Genomic DNA, 18494 nt, shown 5'->3' on the forward strand with positions numbered 1-18494 from the left:
CGGAATGTTTCAGAAGAGAAACACTCTCTGAGTTTGCATACAAAAGGCACAGGTTTATCCAGAACAGAGTATGGACAACGGCTGGAGAATGAGTGGGAAACAGGTTACCTATTAAAAGATTGTGCTCTCCTGGTTAAATCACTAAATTTGCAAGTTTATAAGCAATCACTGGGACAGTTTTGGAGAACATGGAAAGAGAGAGAGGGTCTTCTTCCACTCTCTAAGACTTGGAAGAGCAGTTGAAGGCCCTGACATGCCTGAGAATGATGTTGACCCTTATGGAGCAGATGGGTTTTGTTTCATGTTAACTAAATACTAGGTAGTGTCTAATATAAAGAACAACATGGTTAACACCTGTGTATTTGCTACTTTCTGCTATTACGTGTTCCTGAAGCAGTCTGTTATGACTTCCATGAGAGCTGACTTTTGAGAAAGGGTGTACATGGGCATTCTGAGCAGCCAGGGAGAATTCCAAGGGCAAAGGCAATGAATTCCTACTTACCTGAGAAAGTATTTGATAGAGCCTCAAAGAAGAGGTTTGTCAAGGCTATGGCTGCACAGCCCAACAAAAAAAAGAGCCATACATTACTCTCTGACCCATAAGAGTCTTTCCACATTCACAGATTTGCCTTAGGTCACCTTTGAGTCCTACTAATGCTTATGTGGCCTTAAACATCATCGTGTCCAGAATGGGAGTGAGTTTCAATTCAATGTCTGGGACAGTGTGTGGGTTATGTTATAGCCCTTCAGGACAGCTTGTAACAAAGGGTACATATTACATGGTCTGCAGTATAGCAAGAGTTAAGTAGAGCTGTTTGAAAGTGCAAAAAGCCTGTTGAAACAGTGAAGTAACAGTAAAAGATGGCAAGAATCAAGCATGACATGGTATTACTCATTCCACCCACAGAGAACAGTCCATGGCATATGGCATCCCCCAGAGTGTGTGAGTGCCAATGCTATTTAATTTAGGAGTAGCCAGAGAGGCTAAAACAAGCAGACAAACAAAGAGTACCAGAGCGCACTCAGAAAAAGCAGAGCTGGGCATCTTTTGCTTGTAAAAGGCAAACTGGTTCTTCAAACACATTTTGAGGGATCCTCACTAAATACACAGGGTGGTGTTTACCAGCAACAACCTTAAAAAATTATAGTTGCAAATTATAACCTGGACTTAGGTCCAGGGAACAGAATTCTACAATTTGGTGTGATTCTGCAAGAGGAAATCAACTAGAGCTGTAAAAATTATGATAACTTTCAATTCATTCTTACACTACAATGCTGTCACAGAGTCACAGCAAGTTTTTGCCTGGAAGGTATCCCCTTTTCCAGTTCCCTGCACAGAGTTGCACTACCTCCAAGGCTCAAGCAGGGTGCTCAGGATCTTGTCCAAGTGAGTCCTTAACGTTTCTATGGGTGGAGATTCTCCAGGTTCTCCGAGCATCTGTACAATTACTGAACCACCTTTGGAAAAGGGGAGTAACTTCCTTATAAAAAATTACAATTTCCCTTATCACAAGTTGTGTCCTTGCCTCTTCCACTGAGCCCCTCTGAAAACAGCCTGACTTTATCTCCTCCAAAATCCCCTAGGTGGCTGATGGCACCAGCTAGACATCTCCCATTAGCTATTCCTCCTTTACAATGAGCAAGCTCAGATTCCTCTACCTCTCCTCATACGTCATTCCAGCCCCCCAACCATCTTCCTGGCCCTGCAACACTTCTTTTACATGGGGAATGCAAAATTTTACACACTGGTATTTCTGTTCTCCAGTCCAATACTGAAGGCATAAATACAGCAGATTCTTTGTTCATCACTCCTGGTCATCCTTGTCATCATCTCCTGCCATTAGATGATTACTTTTTTTTTTTTAACTTCTCTATATTTATTGATTTGCTGGACAGACCTTAGGACTCCCAGAGAGAGAGAACAATGAACAATTTTCATGGTAGGAAGAGACTGAGCGAGATACATTGTTAGAAAAGTTGAAGTTGTTGCTTTAGAATTTTGCACTCAAAAGCTGTCAATTTTCCTTTGGCTTTTCCAAGATTATCCTTTCCCTTTCTTTCAATGCCACTAGCTACATAATTAAAGGAAGAACTCATGATGCTAAATAAGTCGAGAGACATCTCTGGGGAACCTGCTTGAGAGCAGGAGGTCTCACAGCAAGAGGTGGAGTTTTACATTAAAAGTCACAGACAGGAAGTCACTTGCCTCCAAGAAGAGCCCCGAAGCAACATCCAGCTCCAACTGAGCAAGCCATCACCAGGAGGCCGAGCTGCCTGTGCTCTTTCTGGAACAGAGAGGGCAGCCAGAGAAAGGCATGCTGTGGTTAGAGGGAGCAAAGCCAAAGTGTTAGGGTCCAGAAGAACAAAACAAAGCAACAGCCAATTGCAGATTCAGCCACTGCTATCACAAATAACAGGCTCTACACACTTTAGCACAGTTTTTAGTACACTCAGCCTACAGTAGCGAGATTTGATCCTTATGCATATACAGGATCAAGTGAAACAGCACCTCTATTGTTGTATTACAGCTACTGTTAGGAGTTTGTAAAGCAGTTTCTACACACAGCTTATATATGTGGTTAATAGCGACTGTGTTGTTTTTGGGTTATTTTTTCCCGACCACAATTTGTCAATACATCAATCAGCCGGCAGAGGCCGTTTTGCAACAGCAAAAGCCCAGAGGCAGAGTCAGTGGCTATAATTAGTAATGTTCTACATCCTACCTTAAAGACAAATTGATCTTTATCCACAGCTATTTAAGGTTTGCTTTTTGTTTTGTTTTGTTTTTTGTTTTTTTTTTTTTCCCCACACAGACATTGATCACAGTGCAAAGGAATTGGAACTGTGAGACAGAGAACTTGTGAAATGCGTGTTCTTAACCATTGTCTGTGTCACAATTGATTCTGCGTGGTTCTTCAGTTGTACATCTGGTGTTCTACTACAATTTTCTTTGGCCAGTATCTTTCTGCTTTAGAAAAGCATAGTGAACTTCAGTCTGTATATTCCGTCTGTGTGCAGCCTATCAATGTGTCTTAACAGTTCAGCCTGTGGAAGAACTGACTGCCAGAGACACGTGCCTTACCTCGTATACACCACAGAAAATTGACATAAACTTGCTGAGCACTGCAGCACAGATACTGGCAATATGCACAAAAGGGCCCTGCAAGAAAACAGGAGGAAACAAATTAGAAAGAGCTAATTTTTTTTTTTTCTACAAAGGCAGCTCCAAAAGTAATTCCTTGGTGTGGCAGTAGAGGTTGAACCTTGCAGTTGGGGGGGGAGAAAACCTAATGAGATTCAACAAGGACAAGTGCAGAGTGCTACACCTGGGGAGAAATAATTGCATGGATCAGTACAGGTTAGGGTCTGATCTACTGGAGAGGAGCTCTGCAGAGAAGGACCTGGGTGCCCAGGTAAACAACAGGTTGGCTATGAGCCAGCATTGTACCATTGTGGCCAAGAAGGCCAACGGTGTCTTGGACTGTACTAAGAGCATGGCCAGCAGGTTGAGGGAAATGATCCTCCCTGTCTACTCTGCCCTGGTGAGGCCACATTTGGAATTCAGTGTCCAGTTCTGGGCTCCGCAGTTTGAGGTCAGGGAATTTCTAGAGAGAATGCAGTGGAGGGCCATAAGGATTATTAGGGGCCTGGAGCATCTCCCTTATGACAAGAGGCTGAGATCTAGGACTGTTCAACCTGGAGAAGACTGAGGGAAGTCTTATCGTCAACACTTACCAATATCTAATGAGTGCAAGTCAGCTGGATATGGCGAGGCACTTTTCAGCTGTGCTCAGTAACAGAACAAGGGGCACTGGGCACAAACTGGAACATAGGAAGTTCCATGTGAACATGAGGAAAAGACATTTACTTTGAGAGTTACAGAGCACTGGAACAAGCTGCCCAGGGATGCTGTGGAGCCTTCTCTGGAGATGTTCAAAACTCATCTGGATAGTTTTCTATGTAACCTACTGTAGGGAACTTGTTTTAGCAAGGGGTTTGGACTAGATGATCTCCAAAAGACCCTTACAACTCCTATGACTGTGATTCTTTGATTCCCACCAGTATTCTATGAAATTTTGTTGTCGTATGACAGAGGGGCAGTCTGACAAAATGGCATCTGACATGGATGTGTGTATGAAGCGCAAATGTGGAACTGAATTCCTCCATGTGGGAAAAATGGCACCGATTGATCATTGATGTTTGCTGAATGTTGATGGAAACCGAGCATGGGATGTGAGCACAATGAAGCTGTGGGTGGTGTTTCAGCAGAGGAGACAGTGACATGCAAGACAAGCCACGTTCTGGATGTCCATGAAGATTTTTAACAAGCGTGGCATGCAGGCTCTTGTTCATTGCTGGTGAAAATGCATAGCTAACGGTGATGACTATGTTGACAAATAACATATTGTAGCTGAGAATTTGCTCTGTCAAACAGTGTTATTGTGCTCTTTGTAGCTGCTTTTGTTTCCATAGAAATAAATTGGTTGTGTTACTTTCAGAGCTACCTACGTATATCAAGCTTTTCAAAGTAGAAGAAAATGTTTAGTGGAAGATAAGTGCTGCTGGGAAAAACAGAGCTTTGACAAGAGGAATGGGGTCAAGGAAAAGGAAACATTTAAAGACTCTTGCATAGACAACTCCTTCCTAGACCCTGGCTGCTACTTCACATGAACATAGCAATATTTACCTCTTTCCCTACAGGCATGCCACTTCCAAGCCCTGCTGTGAGGCCCACAACTTTGGCCACAAATGCTTGGAGAGTGAGATATTCCTTGAGGACCACTCCCCTCATAATTGTCTTGAGTTCTGGGATCCCAGACCCTGAAAACAACAACAGAACAGAGGATATAGAAAACCCAAAGGCAAGAAGAATAAGAAAAAAGAGACAGACGGAAACAGATCTTGCCATGCCTTCTACCCTCACCAACAGCCTGTGGAGAGACGAGGTGGCAGAAGACGGCTGCAAACAGTATGAGAACAAGTGGGTATGATACCCACACCAGATACTGCAAAGGAACATTCGGGTGCAGCTCTCTGTACATCCACTTGTAGGCTGTAAACAAAGAAAGAAGTTGTCAGTAACCACAGATGCTCCAATCAGTTTAGTAAACTTTAAAGAATCACAAACAAAAGCCCACACCTGCCCCTACTAAATCTCCCTGAGAAAAGCTATCTAAAAGTCCTAATTTTCTAAGACAAATAGGGTAAAACCTTGTTTCATTTAAAGTACAAAATCTCAAGTAATATATGCATTCTGCAGGAATGGATACAAGCGATCCTCTGCTATCAGACATCATTAATACCCATGCTGTAATGTGGCATTGGAAGAGCTGTATTACTTTCACTTGCAAGGGTGAATTTCTGTGCAGGACCTTTTCATTTAGCAGCTGGAGGGTGTTATATGGGCCCTGAAGGACAGCAAAGTTAATGTCCTCTCCTCCATTTCAACCACATGAAAAACAGTTCCTTCAGAAAAACTACCTCAGAAGCCCTGCTTACAATTTGATTTCTAGAACAGCAGCATGAAGGGAGAGGTGCCAGCTGTTACAACATGGGCCTTGTGCATGCAAACTCAGAGGGTGTTCCTTTTTTAGACGTTCTCTGGCACACATGCAAGCTGAGATTCCTTGCCAAAATGAAAGAGATGGAGTAAAATATACATGTGTGCTCCTAAGAATTTTGCATAAATCATTTCTTCTGAAGTGCAATTAACAGCATGTTGGCAATGATGCATGTATTTGTGTGCATGGGGATGGGAGGCAAGGCCACTGAAAGATTTTGTAATTTTTAAAGCTGGAAAAGGGTGTGGGAACCAGAGGAATGCTGTAGAGAAGTGACATAAAGCAAGTGATTGTGAGATCGTTGTTAAAAAAAAAAGTTTAAGTAAAGAGCACTATAGTTCCATGCAGCAGAAAACACCAGAGAACTGTATAAATAAAATAATAATGAGGATAAAGGCAGAGAGAACTGTATCAAGAGAGCATCAAAGAGCCCTTTCCTGTCCCCACCCACCATATGCTCAACAGATCTGGAGAGGATGGCACACTGTATAATAGGAAGGGCCGAAGTCACACAGTGTTCCCTAACGCATAAGAATCCTTCAAGAGAAGGATTGAAAGTGAGTAAAAGTAATGGCTTATCTTTGAATGGTACGCACGTCCTTTGCTCCCTGCCCACTTAGAAATATTTCCCTATCACTCCTTTAAAGAACCTTTTCTTAGTTAACCTTCTCTCTACTGTGTTTGCAAGTCTTCCTGAGGTATCAACGATATTAAAGGAAGAGGAATGTTGGTCACTGGGCTTTGTAAAAATATTTATAACATTTACAGTATGCTTTTGCAACACCTGAATGAGACCCACCCTGTAGACTCTTTGCACTGGCATAATCCATTCCCCAGCTCACCAACGCCATGACCAAACCCAACAGAACCAAGAAAATCCAGTCTTCTCCAAGTTTCCTGGTGACATATTTCTGGATGCGTCTAGCACAGTCTGTGGAGAGAAAAGAGAACCAGAAAAATGGAGACAACATAGATGAAATCTGTGCTTCTGTGTTGAGAACTGACCATCAAAAGAATGTATTTGAAAGAATTATGGACTTAGTGTTGAAGGTCTGAGACCCACCCCTTCCTTGCAGTCTTTCAAAATTCTTTGAAGTTTCAAAATAAAATGAAGGGACAAGATAATTTAACCTCTTGTGCACTAGCAGCAAAAATATCTTCCCTCCTGTTATAGAGATCTGTTGTGGAAAAAAAAAATAATAACTTGGGAGCAGTTATTCCTACAGGTAGCATGCAAACACCTTTTAAAATCAAGATGGCTCCTCATTCCTTCTCTACTTCTCCCCTGTCAAAGTCTCCTTGTCATTTTGTCTTGCTTAAATTCCAATCTCTTTGACTGTTCTACCCAATATCTGGTCACAGGGTAAGCAAGGATAAATGATTCCTACCTTGGCATTTGGAATAGCGCTCTTCTTTTATCTCTACTTGACTCTCACGTTTCAGGGGTCTTTCGTTGTTCTTTTGGGCCTGCTTTGTATTCAGTAGTTTTGCTGCTTCCTTCTCAGCAAAGTCAGTTATCTGGTCTGTGTATTGTCCATAAAGCTGGAGGAGCAGAAAGCAAGAGAGAGCAAAATGAAGATGGAAGGCAAATATTCCTTCACAAGTATTGTTAAAAATGAAAAGGCATATTTACTAACAGTAAGAGGTGCAGTCAGACGTATTCAAGCAAGGAGACAGACACAAAGACTCAGACAGAGGCAATTCATTATTTTTTTCCTTTTCCTTCCTGGTTCTCTTTTCCCAGTCTCACTAAAATCTTTGCATCTTCTTTTGGGTGTACAAGCTACGGTAACAGAATGCTAACTGCTTTTTAAGATCCTCAGAATGAGCAGGCTCAGGTCTGAAGGCGAAAGATTGGGCAGGCTTTTTGGAAGTACAAAAGAAGGTCAGAACTGTTCACATGAGGCTGCCAGTCTTAGGGCTGTCTTCAGCAGCACTGCAAAACAACTCTTAAAATTTAGAGAGGTATCACACTACTAAATAGGTTGCAGGAATGCCCTGCATCTGTTCACTCTGCTGCCAAGGAATGCTTAATAGGGTATGCAGCCACTGGTGGTGTCTTGAGTGGAAAAGAAGAAGCATCAGCTCACAAATAGCAGAGGTACCACATAGCACCTCCCGTTATCTACCCAAAGCATTCTAGTAAATCCCCACATATCTCTAATTCATCCGATTTTTTTTTTAATTACCTAATCTAGCCCTTGTTATCAGATACTAATCTTGAAAACATTTGATATTATGCAATTCACAAGCAGCTACATGAGCTTGCCAACAATGTTGCTCACATGGATCAGTGATAAAACTGTCAGTTGTGCCAGCTTGTCAAAAAGGAGTTCTCAAGGAAGCTGGGAGGATCCTGACTGTGTCCATCAGGTTCCCCCACAAGTAGCTATTCTCCCTCATTTTTTCATGGTATATATGGGGAAGATGTGAATTTGAGAAGCTGTGAACAGATCTCTTCCCTTCACTTCTATCTACAAACTATGACTTTACATCAGTTGCCTGCCTGATGCTGAGCCTGTGATCTTGGCAATTCCCACTTGCTAGAACCTGCTTTCTCCTAGCACAATACCTACTTCTCTAAGATACTTTAAGTGGCAAGAGGGAGTCAGCAAAAGGTCAGACGCTTCAGCTGGAGAAAGAAAAGACATTTGAGATACAGACCTCTATCATGAGCTTAGGAGACAACTCTACCTGACAGCTTTACTTCTCCTCTTTTCTAAGAGACACAGGAGATATTGCTCCTGTACCCTTGCAGTTTCCATTAACTGAAACATCATCAGTAGAATGGCAATAAAGCAAATAACTTATTTGTAAGAGAATTTGAGATCAGATAGATTTGGAGATTCACAGAAGGTTGAACTCCAGAAAGCACCTCTGGGGGGTGTCTCTTCCAATTTCTCTTTCCAAGTTTCTCCTAGCTCACACTATGCTAATTTCAAGGCCAACCAGGATGCTCAGAGCATTGTATGGGCAAGTCCTAGTCATCTTCAGGGACAGAAATTTCCCAGCTTCTCTGAACAGCCATTTCAGTGTCAAAGCAAGTTATATTTCCAGTTGCAAAATGTGACTGAGTCCTAAGTAGTTTATTTGCCTGTATTCCTAAGACACTTGAACTATGTGCAATGGCCCCCTTTAAAATCTCTATTATATTTTCACATATTTTCACAGAACATGCATGTAGGCTTTTAAATCATTCTGTTCGTATGATGACTTGCCTTCCATCTCTGAAACAAATTGATCCCACCTGAATATCTAAACCTATTCTTCCATCCACCCATCTCTGCACTGGAAGATTATATTTTATTTAATTACTAACCCCATTATTATCACCAGAGTCTAGCCAAATTAATTGATACATACTCTTAGCAGTGAAGAGTGGCCATGCTCTGATCTCCATAATACAGACAGGATGGTGAAACATAAAGATGAAGGACCTGCCAGACTTTGTATAGGTTATCACATATAAAATCCAATAGCAAATAGCAGATTAATCCCTGTTTCTCTCACTGTATCTATTTCAGGCAGCAATGCCAAGCACCAACAGATTTTAGATAAATGCACCTTCATATCACCTCAGCTAATTTTTCATTGCCTTTACATGCTCATGAGGAATTGTTTTATATCAAATGGAGCTTAATCCAAACTATGAACTTAATCCAAATTATGAACTACCTTCTCAACCATCTTGTTCAAATTAAAGTCCTCCATCTATTCAGATGGAAAAGTTCATGGTTTGTATCTGACTGGAAAAATATGAAATCAGGATGTGAAAGAAAAAAGAACTAGTCTCAGGACATAACGATGTCCTGGAGGACAAATTGGTCTCAACTCACTTAAATAACGCTTCATACACATGCTTTATTTCTCTGGGACTCTGGCACTGCTTCAATTTATATTCAGTAATAGTAAGACAGAGAAAGATTAAAAAAAAAATCAGAGGATGACCTCATGGAAAAAATGCTAGGCAAGAAAATATCCTTTCCATTAGAATGCAGGTAAAACTAAAACCAAAACACTGTAGTGCTTACACTGTTGTATTCTTTTGATACTACCTCTTTCTGAGCAACACAAAAGCTGAAGAGAATTTTAAAATATATCATCACTTAAAGAGTTGAGACAGAAAAAGGTATTATTATGTCCAGCTTGGCTAAATTCTGAATGAGAACACGGTAACAGTGTAAAAACCAATGAATGTATAAATACTGTTAAGGATGCTGCATGTGGAAGTGGGAGGAACATTGCTGTTTAATGGACGAAAAGTTTTCAAGAAAGTTCTCACAACCTCAAGCCTTTTCTGATAGCTATTCTGATGCTGATCATCTACTTAAATCTTCACTCCTCTCTCTGTCCATACCCTAAGTTATTTCCCATGCCATTCAGATTCTGCAATTATTCTCCACAACAAACTCTAGTCATGAAATCCCTTCCTCCAGCACCACCAGTGCACGTTGCTGCTCCTGGCCATTGAATCTGCTGTGGGCTCTGCAGACTGCTCATCCCTTCCACTCCTACCTTGGAGACATGCTGTTGTTCCTGAAATTACCTTCCATAGTACAAAGTCTAGTCTCAACTGCTTATGCATAGAGCTAATGAGACACGTGTGACAGACAGGGATCAGCTCCAAAATAAGAGTTGTCCCCAAAGAAATAAAGGCAAAGGGGAGATCTAATAGCAGTACTCTCTACCTGTGGGGAGTGAGAGGGCTGGAGAGAAAAAAGAGCCTGACTTCTCAGAAAGGCACAGTGAAGGACAGGAGAAAAAAGGCAAAACTTGCAACAAAAGTATGTTCGAATGTGTAGAAAGAAAACCTGAGGGTAATTCAGCATAGGAACAGGTGCCCAGATGGGCTAAGCATCTTCATACTTGGGGATACTCAGTACTCACTTGGATAAATCCTGTGAACAAGGCATTGGGCTAGAGAACTCTAGAGGCCCTCTCAAGTCTCTCTTTGAGTCTGTTACTCTCTAATACTGCATTGCCCAATTAATTATTACACTGCGTTACTGTGGCACCCATCTGTGTACTGCTGCTGGAGCTCTCTGCCATGAATACCCTTTCCTACCTCACAAATGCTGTATCATATAAACACTTCATCAGTCTGATCTGCTTGAGGAAAGGTTCTTATTTTTTCGTGCAGGAAGATAAAAACACAGAAACCCACAATTCAGAAGAACATAAATTTTATAAATCTATTTTCTGATACATCTCTACTGTTATAAGTATTTGGGCTGTGTGAGAAACAATCACTTGAGGTTTTTTTTCCTAGCGTTTCTGTGAAGTGCTGACATTACTGAACTTAAAGGGAGAGCAAAAATCTCTTCAAGATATCATTCTAAATGGTAGATAAAATCTCTAGTCTCTAAGTCAAAAGCTTACAAGAGAGACAGGGACTGACTTTTACACTGATAGTGATAGGAGCAGGGGGAACGGCTTTAAACTAAAAGATGGGAGGTTTAGGTTAGATGGTAGGCAGAAAATTTTTACTTAGAGAGAGGTTATGGTGGAACAGATTTCCCAGAGAAATAGTGGAACATTTCATCCTCCCAGGATGGCATTCAAGGCCAGCTCAGGCCCTGGGCAGCCTGGTCTGGTGGGTGGCAACTCTGCTTGTGGCAGGGGGTTGGAACTGGGTGACCTTTAAGGTCCTCTCCAACCTAAGCCATTCTATGATTCTATGATACAGTTATCCCAATTCTCACAAATTAAGTACACATTATTATCTATTTTTATTACATTATCTATTATCTAATATATTAACTATGTATTATTAGAGAATCCCAGGCCAACGATCAAATTTTTTGCCTTGTAAAATCATGTATTCTGTCTGAAATAGCTTCCAACTTACATATAAAATAGAAAGGAACAGCTAGCACAAGAAATTGCACAACAGAACTAAAACATCTACCTGTTTTTTTCACATCACAGCGGTAAGTATTCTGCGTGGAAACAGATGAAAGCACGTGCAGCAGATTGTTTATCATGCCAATAGCATAAACGTGCATGCCTGTACAAGATGTGTGTGATAGTATGAATGTTTATAATTTATCTCCATGTTAATTAATGGCTATCAAAATACACATGCACAGCAAGACTAGTTTTACAACAACATGCCTTCATATTAGATATGTAACTATGTGATTTTTACATAACAGCATTTCTAGGGCATATTTGCAGTAGATCTATAAATATGACTGTCTGTTTTCAAGACTGAAAACTGCATTCACAAATGCATATTTGCTTGGGGATGTTACTGCCTGATGACTTGTATGGGAATGCATCTGATGTCCTGCTTGTTTGTGCTGGATTTTGGCTACACTCATTGACTGGCAGGCCTGTGGGGATGAAAACAAAGACACCCCAGGGCCAGGCAGCAAGAGATAGGTTTTTCTGCCTCACTGTGTCAACTATGTCACCTTCTAAGAGAGGTTTCATCCATGTGGGAATAGTCTGCAGAGTGGATACATTTAAACTGGTATATTTTTTTTTGTATCCCAACTGACTAATGGTTCATGTAACACAATGTGCATTTCCATTTGCATAACCCACCTCAGCCTTCCAGCCCTAGGCATTGCTCCACTTGCATCCCATGAGAGGGCCAGGTCACATCCCAAATGCAAAATCTCAAAGTAACTCACTTGAAAATATAAATAAAGCATTAACTCTGTCCAGACACCTCCTGGTTCTGACTATTGCTTCTGAATCAGCCAGGGAGCGGTTTTGGGACAGTTTAAGTAGAGAAATAATTTGCAATCTCTCAGATGTTTTGTACAACTTCAGAAGAGAAATTTCTGAGTACGGCCATGGGACTGACTTCCTAGTCTTTTGCAACATGGCAGACACAATCCTCATTGGGATATTTATCTACTGGAAGAGATCATCTTGGTTGCAAATGTGGCTTTTCCTACTCCAGAATTATGCAGTTCTTAGGGAGATTAATGCATCTCTTCCCCTGTTCCCCAGCCACAGGCACAAGGATATGTGTAAGGGTATTTTAGAAATCTCCACTCATATCTTCCCTGTATGAACTTCACATTCACACGTTCTCTCTCCCTCCCGTCACTTGACCAAATTTTACATTGCTCTAAACCCTACTACGTCAGCTCAGTCTGAGCAGACTGGCAGGAAATAAGACACCAAGACGGCTGTAAAACCTCCTTGTGGAAGGGTGTCCCAGAAGGAGATGCAGAAGAGATACAGAGGGCAATAGAACAAGAGGTCATAATTAGAGTACATCTTTGTACTAAATACTTTTCTGAGTTTCGTATGAACCAGAATGAGAATCAGGTCAAGTTTAAGGGTTAGAAAATTCCTCACTGCTCTCAGAAGAGCTACTGAAACTATCAACATGCATATACAAGCGTGGACTTACTCTTCTTGTTCAGGGAAAAGTCAGAACAGAGCTCTGCTTGACTGTCCATTCAGCTATGCAGATAGATATCTGTCTAGCTTCATTACTGTTCTACTTGTTTTTATTTCCTCTCCTGCTCTACCTAAAAATCAGTACGCAGCTGAAAGCAGATACAATTTCACTTTGCATTTACGAATACAGTAATGGTTTCATTGATTTTCATGCCAGCCTAACCATTCTAACACTGTGGTCATAATAGATGGAAATACCCAACGACTTGAAACGCTGACAGCATTCTAAGCAAGACTGTGAAAGCCAGTGCCTTACTTGGAAGTCAACAAGGAAAAGGGAGAATTGGTAGGATTGGGTACAGACAGGGACGTGTGCTCTATAGCACCATTCCAGGAGCCCCAAGAATGTACGTGACCCCATTGAGACCTGTGCTGCCATAAACATCCCAGTAGTCCGACCCTACCTGTGGGTGGCTGAGGGAGTTGTCCAGGTAGTGCAGGTCGTCCCCTGTCCCCCTGGCCTCGCGTCCCGCCTCCAACGGTATCCCATAGCGGGTGCATTTCTCAAAGCTGATGTAGTCGTATTGCGGTGTGCCCCCCCACAAAGCTGACTTCGATCTGGATTCCTGCGTCATACTCTTTGAGCTTTCCATGTCTCTGCTCTTGCTCATGCTTAGTTGTAACAGAGCTGCCGCTCTGGTCTTTTCCTAGAACCACCTCATGGTGTGGCCTAGAAAATGGCCTCTGCACTTCTGTTCTTTCCTTCCTTCCTTTCTCTCTCTCATTAGACCACTCTAAGTTCTTCTGCTCTCCCTTTCTCTCTGCCCTTCCTACTCCTTGTGTCTCTCTCACTTTCTCCTCTTCCTGCCCAAAGGCAGGGTTCAACTATATTTATAGCAACTTTCACCTGTCACATGATTCCCCAGTGCCAGGTCTGATCTCAGCAAAAGGCATTAACTCTGCCAGGATTAAATATCAGGTGTGGGCAAAAGGGGAACTCCTGAAGGAGAGGGAAGGGGGACTGGGAGGAGGAGAAAAGAAGGCTGTAAGAAAAAGAGGGATAGAAATACAGACACAATATATAGACAGGAGGAAGCAGGAGAATTATCCAGATATCTTCCCACATCTTCTTGCTAAGTCCATAGTCCACAAGAGAAGATACAAGTCCTGAGGGAGAACTCCAGCATCCATGTAAACTGCTAAGCAGATTAAGCAGGGCTTAATCTCAGTCTTTCTATATGCCCTTATATTGAAGGCTTTCACTTTTGGAAGATGTTAATAAATTGCTCTGAGTATTCAACTACGACTGTAAGCAGAAATTTATTGTTCTTGATATTCACTTCCATCAGGTTCCCATTCAACACCTTCTCTTCACCACAACAACACTTGTTTCTGAGCCAGACAAAACAAACAAACAAACAAAACCACCCAAACAAACAAAACAAAACTAACCTCAGCCAAACAAATGGGTCCCAGTCAGCACCAGGAATGAGGAGTATGTTCTAACAGTGTGATGTTATAGACAATTCCCAGTACTGCCAGTAAGCATTGGTAACTGTCCTTCCTGTAACCATACCTTGTGAAGGCTATTGTACAACAAAGAGCTGTAAGTTTAAAATCCTAGAAACTGCTTGCCAGGAAAGAACAAAACACATGCATGAAACATGATAACTAAAGAGCAGCTATTAACTGCTGCTTCTTCATCTTTTACACCGTCATCTCTCCAGGATAACGGCTTCCCAGCTTTTCACATCTTAGAGTAAGATCTGTGAGCAGGATGTGAGAGAGGGGAAGACAGAACACTCATCTGATTGGTCCAGAAGACTAGCCTCAATGTCCTTAGTGTCTTGACAGTATTCATTTGCAGACCTGCATAAAACATTTCTCACAGATTTTGCTTTTTCTCATTCTATATGGTCTCCATAATATGGTGCAAAGAAAGTCTCCAAGAGGATGATATGCCATTTCCTCCATAGACCACACTTCCACCTCTTCCATCATTCCAGCTAACAATGTTTATATGAATACCCAATATCAATAATATCCCTATGGATATTGTTAGACAGTACAGTCCATATCTGATGGCATTTTAGGCAAGCTCTGAATAATTACAAATGCAAGATCAATGCTAGCTTTGAACATACAGGCTCATCTGTTATATTCTCGCTAGCTTTAAATTTATTGTCGTTCAGTAGCATTTCCCAGAGGAAGGCTGTGGCCCACCTGTAGGTAAGACTTGTAATGAACCACCTTGAATAAGAGTTTCTAGGTAGCAATGCCTAGGATGCAGAAAGTAACATTTGGATACTCTCATAGATTTCCATCATAATGACAGTAAGTATTACTAGCCCACTGAGATGTTTTTGGAAGAAAAATTCAGTTTATATAGACACTAAAGCTTATATTAAAAATATTATTTAGTTTGGTGTATGTAATACAAAAATGTGTATAGAATATGGATGTATACCTTACGTAGGAAACCTAAAGACTAACCAGCCAAAGCTCCAGTAATCATCAAAACTGCAATAGAGCATTAGATTTTCAGTTACTGTCACATCTGCTGAAGGATAATATTCAGCATGTCCCCTGGAGTAAACTAAAAGGAACCTCTATCCAAAGAAGCACTCTTCTAGCTCTTGTTTTTCAAAAGACATAATTATAGCTCATCAGAAATGATCGAGAGTAGAAATGAGATAGATGAAGGATGCCCTACTGTCAGCTAATCAAATATGGAATTTCCATGGAAAATCACTACATAACTATAGCATAAAATAAGACAACCCTGAAATATATTTTGTAAGAACAGTTCTTTCCACCTCTGATCCCTGTACCTAGACATTGCCGATCAAGGAAAAGACTGAGAAATTAAACCTATCCTTTTAATAACTGAGAAAATATATGCCATCTGTAGAGAAAGATACTGGTTTTATGTCACTTCATTTCTTATCTCCTGAACAATATATTCCACTGATTATAAATCATTCCTCCCCCACATTTACCTAAGAGGAAAGGACTTTATCAGCTGTCTTGGCACTATTAACATCCTCTTTATTTCACAGGGTACCAACAATCTTTCCTCACAGCCTCACTGATCTTGTTAAATTTAAAACGTAAGGGTACATTGAAGGAGATTATCTGCTCCTGTAAGAGTAGCTAGGAAAGACCTTTTTTCCTAGGCATGAAGGGATAGTAAGAATTGTAGAAGCATAGAATGGCTTAAGTTCAGAGGGATCTTACAGACCATCTAGTTCCAACTGCACTGCCATGGGCATGCCATCCACCAGCTCAGGCTGCCCAGGGCTCTATCCAACTGGCCTTTAATACCTCCAGGAATGGGGCATTCACAGCTCTCTAGGCAGCCTGTGCCAGGGCCTCATTGCCCTCTGAGTGAAGAATTTCTTCCTAACATCTAATATAAATCTCTTCTATTTTAGTTTGAACCATTTTCTTGTCCAATCACTATCAGAAAGTGTAAAACGTCAGTTTTACAAGCTGTTTATAAGCTTCTTCAGGTACTGGAAAACAGCAATGAGGTCTCCCTGGAGCTATCTTTTCTTCAAGCTAAGCAAGCCCAGGCTTTCTTCATAGGAGAGCTGCTCCAGCTCTCTGACATCTTCATGGATAATAAGAAAGGGAGGAAGTGATGGGAACTGAGTCTGATCAGTCACATTAATTTCTGAGAGCATATGAGAATTTAGGAATGTTTATGCCAGTGGTGTTACTTGATGGAGGACCTCAAAGATGGGAGACAATCACAAGAAGCAAAGCTCACAGTCAGACTAATTAATAGGTTAACACATCACAGAAAGGATGAACACATCCAGAAAGCATGAACTTTGTAACCAGTAAGACTGACAACATGGGGAAGGTGCAGAAACTGCAGAGTTCTGCAAAATCATAGGGGTACTCGGGGAAAGGAGGAACAAAGAATGTGCACAGGTAGAGAAAGGTATTAAAGGGCTAGTAGCGTGTAAAATGGGGTCAGTTACTATCTTGTTTGGCTGAGCTCTGTAGATGAACGTCACAGCCTGACATATTCTTATTTTTCTCATGAAATCTTCTCTTAACTCTCCCTCTGGATATATACCTCTCTCTCCTGTGTGTGTGATACAAGACAGATGGGCAGGGGTGCTGGGCAGACGCAAGAACTATGCCACGTACTCAAAGAACCCACAAATGCACACGTGCTTGCGAATCTGGAGAATGCTGTTTGAATGCCTGCACTGGTGAACTTGTATCTCTCACAAGCAGTGATCTGTCTCTGCCTGTGTCTCTCTGAACCACGTCCTCAGCTTTGCTGCTGGCTGAACCTGAAAAAGTGAAAAGGACGGCTCCCTCAGCCTGGGCAGAGATCCCAGTGGCCAGACAGGAGCAGTGCTGAGCCAGAGCAGCTGTAGGTTACAGCCTCTTTCTTGTCATTCTTTACCTCTCTTAACATGAAGCATCTACACTGAACTTGTATTTAGTTTTGAGATCTTCTGTTTGTACTTCAGACTCAAAGCAGAGCTTGTTTACTTTATCCAGCTGTCAAAGGTACTTCTCCAGTTCTACCCATTACCTTGCTTATGTTTTCAGATCAACAGAGTCCCGAAAGCACAGAGTACTGAGCACAGCACTCACTATCTTTCTGAGCTGCTGCTCTCCAGTAACTGTCAGTTTTCCTCTGTCACACTGCCAGTAATTTCCTGCCATGGTTGCTTTTTATGTATTTTCTTTATTGCTCATCAATTCAAATTTCCACTACCAAGTCCTAGCATTGTCTTTCTAGCAGGACACAGCCATGCAGTATTGTTGTTGTTTCTGTGATACGTCCTTCAAGCAGGACACCTTCATCATGGACAAATCTACAGTCACAGACCAAAAGAGGGTCTAAGTAAAGAAAATACATATATATAATTTAGAACTCCCATCCAAGATGGGTCTCTTCTCCCATTAGTCGTCTCCCTCTTCTTCCCCATTTTCTCTCATATCCTCCTGTTTCTCTGCCTTTATTCCTTTCTCCTGAATGCTTCTTAGGATGCAGAAATACAGTTCCCAACTTTTATAGCAAAAGCTCTGATGGTATGGAGGAAGGGATGATTGAAGACCAGCAATTCTCTAATGGTCCCGTTCCAGGGAGATTTACCACCTGAAATCCCCTTGCTATTAATCAACAATGACAAGGCTGACACTGTCATCTGTGCCCTGCCTGTATAGACATTATAATAGTTTCTAAGCCTTCTCTCTACACTAGAGCTGTTTTTGCTTCTCTAGCAAATTTATCCAGATCTAGAATAGTTCATATCCTCACTGTATACAAATCTCTTGGCTCACCAACAGCAGCCTCCTCTGGCGTGAAACGTTTTTCAGCTACCACCAATACTACATGCACAGAAAATATAGGAGATGGTGATCTAGAGCCCTCAAGCACCCCATATTTAGAAAAGATGATTTTTTAGAGGCAAAATTGTTACTCCAAACTGTGTATGCAGAATAGAAAAGCAGTCATTTACGAATAGAGGAAGAACAATACTCCGTGCTTCAGCCAACTTACTCCAAGAGGCCCAAAAGGAAGACAACATACAAGGACAC

The 18494-nt window shown here is 41.5% G+C and overlaps 1 protein-coding gene across 5 annotated transcripts in view; it reads right to left on the bottom strand.

Moving 5' to 3' along the window:
- CLCN1 (chloride voltage-gated channel 1) overlaps positions 1 to 18494 on the bottom strand; it is a 61915-nt gene that overhangs the window by 25677 nt on the left and 17744 nt on the right. For 2 of the 5 annotated variants that reach the window (XM_042809825.1, XM_042809824.1), the window contains exons 1-7: positions 13388 to 13716; positions 6950 to 7103; positions 6361 to 6492; positions 4925 to 5053; positions 4688 to 4821; positions 3083 to 3160; positions 2207 to 2318 (exon numbers count right to left, since the gene is read on the bottom strand). In XM_042809825.1, the coding sequence (XP_042665759.1) occupies positions 2207 to 2318; positions 3083 to 3160; positions 4688 to 4821; positions 4925 to 5053; positions 6361 to 6492; positions 6950 to 7103; positions 13388 to 13594 (946 nt within the window). In that variant the 5' untranslated portion in view covers positions 13595 to 13716. Of the gene's footprint in view, positions 1 to 2206; positions 2319 to 3082; positions 3161 to 4687; positions 4822 to 4924; positions 5054 to 6360; positions 6493 to 6949; positions 7104 to 13387; positions 13717 to 18494 lie in introns of those variants that run through there. The other 3 variants (XM_042809828.1, XM_042809827.1, XM_042809826.1) reach the window with 2 other exon arrangements.

This window comes from Centrocercus urophasianus, unplaced genomic scaffold (genome assembly GCF_019232065.1).
Source record: "Centrocercus urophasianus isolate 14NV4802_14NV808 unplaced genomic scaffold, USGS_Curo_1.0 seq_12, whole genome shotgun sequence".
Lineage (NCBI taxonomy): Eukaryota > Metazoa > Chordata > Aves > Galliformes > Phasianidae > Centrocercus > Centrocercus urophasianus.